A 12,486-nucleotide genomic window follows, 5' to 3' on the forward strand; every position below is an offset into this window, starting at 1 on the left:
GAAAAACGGACAGAAATTAGAAAGAAAGAGTAAAAAGATTTCACAAAATATTAGGTTATATTTTGACCGTTGTATTCTGATCTTCCTTTTTTTCCTTTCTCATCTTAAGGGTTATTTATTTTCATTGTCTCATTATTTTGTGTGTATCAACTTTGATTCATTTTGAAAATATTATGAAAATTCTTTTTCTTTTTTCCTTGCTGTCTGTTAGACTCAATACACAAAGAAAAACTATTAAAGCAAAAATATAGGTAAAAAATATAAACATAGGTATGAAAATGTTAATGATGTTCTCACTGTTTACCTAATATAAGGTTTGGAAATTGGAAGTTTCGTAATGTGCGTGTCATGCTTACGATTAGCATGGCATGTAAAAGTCTAAAATGTCAACTAAGAAACCAGGAAAAAGCAAAAACAAGAATATAATAAGATTTGTCAAGAAGGAAGAATTTAAATAAAGTATTAAATCAATGATATGAAGTGGGATAATATGATGCACACACCACAAATAAATAAATGAATATATGTAAATGTATTTCATTTGACTTTTCAACTTATTGGATGACTTGTAGCTGTTTTTGTGGCCCCTTTGCAAATGACCAAAATTCACCTCCGTTTCTTATTTCCTAAGACACTCTTCCTCATCTCTTAAGTAAAATTGTAATATATATATATATATATATATATATATATATATATATATATATATATATATATATATATATATATATTAGGAGTTTAAGTATATTACATAATAGAAATAAAAATTTTAAAATTATATAAAAATAAATTTTATATTCTGAATATTTTAAGAATTTTAAGTTCGAATGATATCAATGCTCTATGCTTTATAAGAACTGGATTGCTGTCTTATTATTGTTTAGTTTTTTTCATAAATTATTTCTATTAATCAATATAAAAAAACAAATTTATTAAATAAGTAATTACTAGGAAAGTACAGTTTCTGATGCCATTTTAAATATCAACTTAAACTCAATTGGCCTTAAATAAAATTATTCAATTGACCTAAATTTAAGACAAACTTTTGAACAAAATATAACTTACGGTGGATAATTTCCAACTTCAGTGGCGTCTTTGTCGTCACAACAAATTCATACTAATGACAAAGAAAATAAACTATTTTTAATATATGCGTATTTACGGACGGTCAACGGTAGATAGTGTGTGTTAACCAAAATTGGGTTAAAAAATAGGACTTCCATGGGATGAAAGTACTATTCTACTTGCCTATACTATTTTATAATATCTCTTCTTTGACTAGATATTTATGACAATAATTTCATAATAACATTTGATAGACCAAACATAGATCACCAGAACAATCTATAATATTTTATATTATAAATCTAAATTATATTTCTTATAAAATGAATTTTAGGAATGACTTTCTAATAAAAATGTTTTCAATTTTCTAAATAAAAATAATTTTAGAGTTATTGTCATTCTTATTAACAAATAAGAAAAATGAAAAACTTTTTGTTGTATATATTTCAAACCACTCTCATTTTTATCTCTATCATAGTACTTGATTTTATACCTTAGCTAAGAAGGTCACGTTCGTAATGATGGCTACAAAATTCACGGCAGAACATGTGCTATAACCCTCCATTAATTTTCAGATCAAAAAGTTTGAACAGTGAATTCCAGAAGCATTTGTTGACTTTGCTTGTAACAGGACAAAACAGAAGAGAAGCTATTAACTTTGTTCGTTCAGACACGACCAGGTCATTGATTGGACCCGTTCCACGTTTCTTCTTCTCACACACAACCCCACCAAGCACATAATATCTACCTTCATTACCTTCTCTGCAAATTTCTCTGCAAATTGCACGGTGGAACCATTAAACCGCTGACAACATGTTGAACAAGAAACCACCGTTGTTATGGCTTTCTCTCCTCATCACATGCTTCTTCTCTTTCCACACCTGTACTTCACTCGCAGCTTTGACCACCATCTCAGCAAATCAATCTCTCTCTGGGGATCAAACTCTTGTCTCCCAAAACGGAACCTTTGAATTGGGTTTCATCACCACAGGTAACAACTCTAAATACTATATAGGCATGTGGTACAGAAAGATATCTCAAAAGACTTATGTTTGGGTCGCAAATAGAGACGACCCAGTTTCTGATAAGAATTCTGCTAAATTAACAATATTGGATGGTAATTTAGTGGTCTTAGACCAGTCCCAAAATATAGTTTGGTCAACGAATTTGAGTTCTCCTAGCTCAGGTTCTGTGGTAGCCGTGCTTCTAGATTCTGGGAATCTTATATTAAGTGATAGGGCTAATGCATCGGCAACTGATGCTATGTGGCAGAGTTTTGATCACCCCACAGACACGTGGCTTCCCGGTGGCAAGATAAGTTTGAACAACGTAACAAAGAAGCCACAGTATCTGACTTCATGGAAGAATGTTGAAGATCCTGCAACGGGAATGTTCTCTCTTGAACTAGACCCTGAAGGAAGCAATTCGTATTTGATTCGTTGGAATAAAACTGAGCAGTATTGGTCAAGTGGTTCTTGGAATGGACAAATTTTCAGCTTGGTTCCTGAGATGAGACTAAACTACATCTACAATTTCACCTTTGTGTCCAACGAGAACGAGAGCTACTTCACCTACTCCTTGTATAACGAGTCTATTATATCTCGCTTTTTTATGGATGTCTCGGGTCAGATTAAGCAACTGACGTGGCTGGAGAATGCTCAGCAGTGGAATTTGTTCTGGTCTCAGCCTCGGCAACAGTGTGAGGTGTATGCCTTCTGTGGTGGATTTGGGACCTGCACTGAGAACTCCATGCCATATTGTAGTTGTTTGACTGGGTACGAGCCAAAGTCACAAGCTGATTGGAATCTTACGGATTACTCAGGGGGGTGTGTGAGAAAGTCGGAGTTGCAATGTGCCTCACCAAACTCCTCTAACAAGGACAGTGACAGGTTCCTTTCAATTCTCAACATGAAATTGCCTAATCATTCACAATCCATAGGAGCCGAGAATGTTGGGGAATGTCAAGCAACATGCTTGAGTAACTGTTCTTGTACTGCATATGCTTATGACAATAATGGTTGTTCAATTTGGTATGGTGATCTCTTGAACCTGCAACAGCTTACTCAAGATGACAGCAGTGGGCAGACTTTGTTTCTCAAACTTGCAGCGTCTGAGTTTCATGATTCTAAAAGCAATAAAGGGACACTCATTGGTGCTGTTGCTGGAGCTGTTGGTGGTGTGGTGGTTCTTCTAGTTGTTTTGGTGTTTGTGATTCTGCGGCGCAGAAAGAGACATGTTGGGACAGGAACATCTGTGGAGGGCTCATTGGTGGCATTTGGGTATAGGGATTTGCAAAATGCCACGAAGAATTTCTCAGAGAAACTGGGAGGAGGGGGTTTTGGCTCTGTCTTCAAAGGAACATTGTCTGATTCTAGTGTCATTGCAGTGAAGAAGCTTGAAAGCATTAGCCAAGGTGAGAAGCAGTTCAGAACAGAAGTGAGCACAATTGGGACAGTCCAACATGTGAATCTTGTAAGGCTTCGCGGGTTCTGTTCCGAAGGTACTAAAAAACTTCTGGTTTATGATTACATGCCAAATGGTTCCTTGGATTCGAAAATGTTTCAGGAAGATAGCTCAAAGGTGTTGGATTGGAAACTGAGGTACCAAATTGCTCTTGGAACAGCAAGAGGGTTGACTTACCTTCACGAGAAGTGTAGAGACTGCATCATACACTGTGATGTGAAGCCAGAAAACATTCTCCTTGATGCTGATTTTGTTCCAAAGGTGGCAGACTTTGGCCTTGCAAAGCTGGTTGGAAGGGACTTCAGCAGGGTCCTCACTACCATGAGAGGGACAAGAGGTTATCTTGCCCCAGAGTGGATATCAGGTGTGGCTATCACTGCCAAAGCTGATGTCTACAGCTATGGAATGATGCTTTTCGAGTTTGTGTCAGGTAGGAGGAACTCTGAGGCATCGAAAGATGGTGAAGTGAGATTCTTCCCTACTTTTGCTGCAAACACTGTCCACCAAGAAGGGAATGTGCTTAGCTTGTTGGACCCTAGGTTGGAGGGAAATGCTGACATTGAAGAGGTCACTAGAGTCATAAAAATTGCTTCATGGTGTGTCCAAGATGATGAATCTCATAGACCTTCCATGGGTCAGGTGGTTCAAATCCTTGAAGGGTTCTTGGATGTGACTTTGCCTCCAATTCCAAGGACCCTTCAAGCCTTTGTTGACAACCATGAGAACATAGTTTTCTTCACTGACTCCAGCTCCACCCAGAGTTCACAGGTAAAGAGTACCTCCTCTCAAGCCAAGAGCAATACCTCATCCAATAATTCTCAGTCCTCATGACAAAATTAGAGGACATGCTTTCTCTTAGTCATTCAAGAACAATAGGTGAAGCCATACTTTGATTTTGAAGCATTTAATTCTAATGTTATGGTTTTGCCAAAGAAGGATTTCTGCCAAGATGCTTGTGTTCAACCAAAATAGTGTCATCTGAGTCTGATATAGCTATTCCTGTTTTTATTTGTATGAGGCAGTTGGGGCTTGGGGGATCATTAGAGTTGAATTGTGGCAGAAACATGGTGCATGTAAGTTAGGTGCATTAAGTAATAAATTAATAAATGTGCGAGATTCTCTGGAACACTTTTGTAATATAGTAGTCGCAGATTTTGTTTTACTTTTCCACAATAAGGATATTATTATTTTCAGATATATTTTACTTTTACAGACTACGAACTCTTCCAAATGTTTTAGACTTTTATGTTTAGAACTGGACAAGTGTCCTCTTCATTATTCAAGCTTGTTGAAAGATACACTTTCCTAGAAAGTGATTGAGACTTTACAAAAGCCTATTATAAAAGAAAAGCAGCAAAACAATAATATTTGTTCTCTGATAAACATTACTTGTTGTTACTTAGGATGCCGGTTTTCTTAACATCTGGAACAAAATAAATATTGAATTTGCAGGTTTATTAAGATTTGGATTACTCTGACAATGAAAGTTGCTTTAGTCCTGCTACTTGTGGATAATTATTGGAATTTTATCATGTGAAATTGTTTTTGTATAAAGTTTATTCACCAAAGGAAGAGATATAAGCATAATTATATATATATATACATATATATATATATATATATATATACATATATACATATATATATATATATATATATACATATATATATATATATATACATATATATATATATATACATACATATATATATATACATATATATATATATATATACATATATATATATATACATATATATATATATATATATATATATATAAAAGCCAACCACATTCATCACAGTAAAACATATAAGTTTATCATCTCTCATGCTTGTGTTACAATTCATCAACAATTTCAAATAAAATAGACATTTGATTGTATTTTCAAAAAGACTCATGTATCAGTTTATAACTTTTGGTCTATTTGAATGCTTTTATCACTTTTAAAGTAGTTACATTTATTTCAAAATTCTATCTCAATTAGAACCAATTAACTCATGATATTTTACATAAATTTCACAAAACAAATCAAATATCCCATAAATCATAATTTAATAATAAATCTCAATCACTCAAAATAGTCTAATTCATCGCATCAACTAAAATCATCAAAACAACCAACATCATCACATTTCAATTTCAAACAATATTTCAACATACTAGCTGTACTCACTTCAACTTGGTGTTGTCCTTTGTAAGAAACATTAAAAAGGAATTTTCAACATCCAATATAGTACACTCCACTATAGTACCAGTAAGACCACATTTTTATACATCTTAATTATGTTAGTAGTAGTAGTATATTATATTATTATTATTATTATTATATGGATCTTGTATAAAGCATGCATGCCTCCACATTGCTTTACCTTTACCTGCCTTTTCCTTTATCTTCTCCTTTTCATAAGATACAAACTCTACTGATTGCAATTGCCACCCACTTTCTTTTCTCCTTTTCGTTTTTTCTTTTCTTTCCCTCAAAAGATCAACAAACTAATTATGTTTTACCAAAACCAAACTTTTCTCCATCTTTCTAACATCTATTTTGACACGATGCAATAGTTTATTGAGAATTATTCAAGACACGAAACCTTGGGCAGAAATCTAAAGCGGAATATGATTGCTTACAATGTTGCTAAAATAAAATTGCCAAACCCATGCTTGAAGAAATCTTAGCAACAAGCATTTCAAGTGTCTTTTGTTAGATTAAATTTCTACCAATTCTGAGTTTGGTTGCCTTCATGAATCTACTTTCTTTATGCGCTTTTCACTAAACTAAAGATCTGTTCAATAATTTGTCTTAATCATAAAGTAGGGCATGTTTTCTATGTTGATTTTTCAGCCAGTCATGATTTCATGAATCGTATTAAAAAAAAGTATTTAATATATTAATTTTCTATTATTATAATAATATTATAGTTTAAATTGTGAACACTTATCAATTAATTAAGTTTTAATTATTAATTATAATTTCAATTATAAATATAATAGTAATCTTAATATAGTAATCTTAATTTACCTATATTTTCTTGTTTTAGTAAAAAGATTATGGTTATGAGGAATTAATGGCCTTGTTTTATCACTGAAATAATTTGAATGAATTAAAATGGATTGGTTCACTTTTTGTCTTTACTCATCAAACGCAGGCTCAAGCTGGAATAATTCCAGTTTTTTGGAACTGAACTAGTGCAAACTGTGCATTTCATTAGATTCATTCGGATAAGTTTTGATTTCCAAATTATTTAATTTTTAATTTACAATAAAAAATTGCAAATACTACTAAATTTAATAAATAATTTTTTTTAAATATAAATAAAATTTATGTAGAAGATCAAAATAGAAAAAGAAACTGCTACAGGGTAAAGACAAGATGTAAAATTTATTTGGAGACAAAAAGGTTAAATGCATAGGTCCTACTTAATTATTTTCGTGCCAAATGTTATGCTTTAGCGGACATCAATAAATGATACAACAAAACAAAAGTAAAATTTTATCTAAAACCTAAACGAAAATAATATACAAAATTCAAAGTTACCGAGGAACCAAAAAAATTATTGAAGTAAAAATCATAATTTTTTTTTTACATTTCCCATCCTAAATTTTTTTATATTTCGATTGTAAAAATGATATTGCATAGATTCAATATACATGTATCCACGTATTTTTACTAGATATTATCGCTTTAATTAAGTTTTCACAAATTTATTTTTAATGTGACTCTAAAAAATCTCTTACCAAGAAATATATCTTATATATTATATATATATAGTAAGAAATATATCTTTTATATATATATATATATATATAATTTCATGTTTATTTCTTATTTTATTCGATACAACTTTATTTATAAAAAAGAAATGGTCTAATTAATTACCACTATCTATATTCTTTTATGGCAACTGAAGCATTACATTATAAAAAGGAAGTTTGCAATAATTCTTCCCAAAGTTTCCTTTATGATCCACCTGGATGATTTGCTTACCTTTTTTTAGTGAGGAAAAGTAGTCATTGCTTCCCTTACTCGCTTCTTAAAACACTTCCTTCAGATATTTTTTTTTCATTTATATGTTAGCATAATTTTTATCTAATTTCCTAACAAATTATCTGATAAAATATTGTAAATTATTTCCCTTTAATAAATAACAATTCTCTTAGCATACTACCAATTAATATGATATTTCGTTTTCCCCTTTGTTTGTTTATTTTATTCAGTATTCGGATGTAGATACATTAGTTCTTTCCTTTTTATCTTAACTCCTAAAAAAAGTTGAATAACTTTTTTTCCAAAATAAATTAAGCGAGGTAGGAAATTAAATTAAGTCATTGTGGGAAAAAATTGCATTATTTGAATGGAACGATGGATGAGTGGAAGCGTGGAAAGAATTAGGAAAAGTTGCAAAGAAAGCCAACTTTATATATCAATCATATTATTGACCTCGAGATATCTTCATGTGCAAGAGAGAATAAAGATAAATTTTTAAATTATCTTGGTCCTTCTTCAAAATATTGATTCACATTTTCTGAACTTATACATGTGGACATATGGAGTCCAGTTTCCACTTCATCAATTGATGATTTTAAATATTTTTTTATTATAGTAAACTTATGTGTTTCATTTGAATACATATTTTACGAGTCAAATCTAATATAAATTTTGTTCTTTCTTCATTTATTAAATTTATTGAAAATTAATTATCTTTAGGTTAACGTGAGTGACGCATGCGAGATGAGGAGTGGTACAGAGTGAGAGAGAGAATAGAATGAAAGTATAAATGTATAATTCAGACTTAGTAAAAGTAAAAGGTAGTAAAAGTGTATATAAGCGGTGCATGGACCGCACTATAACTGACACACGTCAGTTAAAGAAGTTGCTTTTAGTTTACAACATGTCCTCTAAACTAAACTACTAAGAGACTTAACATTCAACATTTCTCTAAGTTTCTCGAATCTAGTTTGCCTGAGGGCCTTTGTAAAGACATCAGCAGTTTGTGTTTCAGTCGAGCAGTGCACCAGTTCAATTTTCCCTTGGTTCCCTAAATCTCTCAGAAAGTGGAACTTTGTGCTGATATGCTTGCTCCTTCCATGGAACACTGGGTTCTTCGACAGACTAATTGCGGACTTGTTGTCCACCGTCAACTGAATCGGTCGTCTGTATTCAAGCTTTAAGTCCATGAGAAGCGCTTCCAACCATACGCACTAACACGTCGTTTCTGCAACGGCTATGTACTTTGTTTCACACGAAAAGATTGTCACCACATTTTACTTTTTTGATTACCAGGAGATGGATGCTCCCTCATATTTGAAGATGTATCCGAAGGTGCTTCTTCTGTCAACCTGATCTCCGCTCCAGTCAAAATCACTCCAGACTTCCAAAGTACTCTCCAAGTTGCTCGCTGCTTTTGAAAATAGAATACTATAGTCAATTTTTCCTTTTAGGTACCTCAGAATATGTTTCGCTACTGACATATGAGATTGTCTAGGTTCATTCATGAACCTGCTCAGTAATCCAACCCCATAGTTTATATCCGATCTGTTGTTGCAGATATATCTCAAAGATCCAATGATCTGTTTGTATAGTGAAGCATCCACGCCTTTCTCATCATGTTGATTTGTCAACTTCAGGTTAGCAATAACTGGGATAGTTGTGCTGTTACACTCGGTCATGTTGAAACGCTTCAGAACTTCACTGATGAACTTCTTCTGGTGCAAGAAAACTCCACTTGTAGTTTCAGTAAACTCCAGACCGAGAAAGTAGTTAAGTTTTCCAAGATCAGTCATATCATATTCTGCTCTCATCCTGCTTTTGAATTCTTTAATAACTGTTTTAGAGTTTCCAGTTATAAGCATATCATCGACATATAGACACACCAGCAGAACATTTTGCTGTGCTGCAGACTTTATGTAAACTCCAAACTCCACCCTGCACTTCACATAACCAATTTTCAGAAGTAACGTGTTGATGTGGTCATTCCAGGCTCGTGGTGCTTGCCTTAATCCATACAACACGTTGTTCAACCTGTAGACCTTGTGTTCTTCACCTATCCTTTCGAAATCAGGTGGTTTCCTGACATAAACTTCTTCCTCTGGAGGGCCATGCAAGAAGGCTGATTTAACATCTAGCTGATGTATTTCCCAGCTCTTAAGATTTGCAAGTGCTACTATCAATCTCACCTTTTCCAACCTTGCGATTGAAGCAAACACTTTAGTGAAATCTATTCTCAGCTTCTGTAGGAATCCCTTTGCAACGAGTCTCGCTTTGTGTTTAGCAATTTCACCATTTGGCTTATACTTGGTCATGAAAACCCACTTTACGTCAATTGCCTATTTACGTTGAGGTAACTCTACCAACTCCCAAGTGTTGTTTTTCTCAATAGCCTTTAATTCATCAATCATGTCTTCTCTCCATTCTTTTACATCAAGTGCTTGTTTCCAGGAGATTATTTCTGCATCAACAAGAAACGCAAGGTGTGCTTGATCTCCAGGGTCAGCTGTATCATTGTCAGCAAACACTTCATAATCAGCTAATCTAGATGAAGGAAATCTCGTCCTCTATGATCTTCTGCTATCAACATCATCACATATCTCAGCTTGTTTATCAGCAGAGGTTTTGTCTTCTAGCCAACATGAAGTAATAACAGGCTTCTCATGTGTTCCAGTCTCACATTTCTGATTTGCTTCAGCTTTCTTCCAATCAAATGTGGCTCTCTCATCCACGATAACATCTCTGCTTATCACAATTTGTCTATTCTTCGGACTGTATAACCTGTATGCACCCATAGAATGATATCCTATGAAGATAAAAGTATCGCTTTTATCATCTAACTTCTTCCTTTTCGCGTCTGGGATGTGCCTGTAACATACTGAGCCAAAAATTTTAAGATGTTTAACGGTTGGTTTAATACTTGACCAGGCCTCCTCTGGTGTGCAATTCTCCAATGCTTTTGTTGGGCTTCTGTTCAAAAGGTACGTTGTTGTGGAGACAGCTTCTTCCCATAAGCATTTGGTAATATTTTGCATTTTAACATACACCGAGTCATGTCGAGCAGCACTCTATTTCTCCGTTCAGCCAGCCCGTTGTGTTGTGAAGTGTAGGAAGCTACAACTTCATGCATTATACTTCTGTATTGCAGTACTTGTTCATTTCGTGAGAATTGAACTCTCCTCCACCGTCAATTCTGAGCAGTTTGACATGCAGTCCATATTGTCTCTCCACCATGACACAAAAATTGACAAAGCATGAGTAAACGCTTTTCTTTTCCTTAATCAGATAAGTCCAGATTTTTCTGGTCCATTCATCAACAAAAATAAGGAAATACTTATTACCTCCAATTGATTATTGCTCGAAGGGTCTACACACGTCTGAGTAAACAACTTCAAGAGATTGCTTTGCCTTCTTGTGTGTTGCTCTCTTGAACTTTTTCCTGGTCTGCTTTCCAATTACACAGCCTTCACACACCTTTTCTGGTGAATGAATCTCAGGAACTCCTATCACCATCTCTTTCTCCTTCAACTGTCTCAAGCTTCTGAAATTTAGATGTCCATAACGGTAATGCCACAACCACTCTTCTTCCTCGGTATTGATAGATGATAAGCACTGAATAGTTGTAGCACTAAGCTTCACCTTGAAAGTTCTGTTTCTAGCTAATGAAGCTTTGAGCACAAGACATTTTCTATCATCAAATATTTCTATATGCTTTTGATACATGTTCATATTATATCCTTTTTCAAGTAACTGCCCAAGACTGAGCAGATTGTTCTTCATGTTTGGTACGTATAGCACGTTGTTCATGTACGCGGGTTGTCCGTTCTTGCTTCTGATCATAATCCTTTCGGTGCCTTCGGCCATTATCACATTGTTATCAGCAAACCTTACTCTGCTTTTAACACTCGAATCCAGATCTATTAGCCACTCCTTCTTGCCTGTCATCTGATTAGAGCAGCCCGTATCTAAGTACCAGTAGTTGTCATCTTCTGTATGCTTCGTATTGATAGACATCAACACGTGTTCAAATTCTTGACACCTGTGCAACGCTCGTTCACACTTGTGTGACGCTCGTCCAATTTCTTTGTTGATGACCGTTCGGTTAAATGAAAATAGCCTTTCGATTTCTCCGACACCCGCTCGGTTTGACGATGACATCCGATTGTTAACACTCGCTCGATCTGCTTCAACACCCGCTCGGTTTTTGTCAATGCTTGATTCATTCAATAGTAGAGACCGTTCGGTTTCTTTGTTAACTTCAAGAAACGACCGTTCGAAAGACAACCATTCGGTCTCATCATTTGTTTGCATTTGTTCGGTAATGGACATCAACAATACATGATCTGAATTAAAGTCACCTGTATCTTGGGCAAGATTTGCTTCATCACTTTTGTTCTTCTTTACGGCCTCATTGTGCCAGCATTCAGACGAGTAATGACCGAACTTACTGCAGATATAGCACTAGATATTCCTTTTATCAACATTTCTTCTTCCTCTTCCTCTCGTTTGCTTTCCGCCTCTCTTGCTTTCATCTTTGTGTTCACTGTATTCCTCTTCAACATTCTGATCAGAGACATTCGGGTTTCTACCTCCAGTTCGACCTCCCCGTTCTCGACCTCTGCTTCTTCCAGCGCCTCGTCCTCTGGGTTTAAAGCTGCTTCTTGCTTGTAAAGCTTGATTCGAACCCGTTTCATTTTCGGTTTTCTTTCTTTCAAGCAGACGTTGTTCATGGGCTTCCAGCGAGTTCTGCAACTCTTCCACTTTCATGTCTTCCACGTTTTTGCTTTCTTCAATTGCTACAACAATATGATTGTACTACGGGGTTAGTGATGAGTGCATATTTATGCCCACATTTATGCTTTAAAATTTAAATTTTTGATGAGATATTTGTGCTTAAATGATTGATTTAAAGAAGATTTGTGATGATTGGATTGATTGTGTTTGGAAATAAAAGGGGCGTAAAAAGTGT

At 34.5% G+C, this 12,486-nt stretch overlaps 1 protein-coding gene across 1 annotated transcript; it reads left to right on the top strand.

The window, feature by feature from the left end:
- Nucleotides 1-1,733: 1,733 nt before the first annotated feature.
- Nucleotides 1,734-4,745, top strand: LOC124840748 (G-type lectin S-receptor-like serine/threonine-protein kinase At2g19130). The gene has a single exon (XM_047316863.2). The coding sequence runs from the start codon at nucleotides 1,879-1,881 to the stop codon at nucleotides 4,357-4,359; it is 2,481 nt and encodes an 826-aa protein (XP_047172819.2). The 5' UTR covers nucleotides 1,734-1,878; the 3' UTR covers nucleotides 4,360-4,745.
- Nucleotides 4,746-12,486: the final 7,741 nt, after the last annotated feature.

This window comes from Vigna umbellata, chromosome 9 (assembly GCF_029865625.1).
Source record: "Vigna umbellata cultivar VRB3 chromosome 9, Vumbellata_1.0, whole genome shotgun sequence".
NCBI lineage: Eukaryota > Viridiplantae > Streptophyta > Magnoliopsida > Fabales > Fabaceae > Vigna > Vigna umbellata.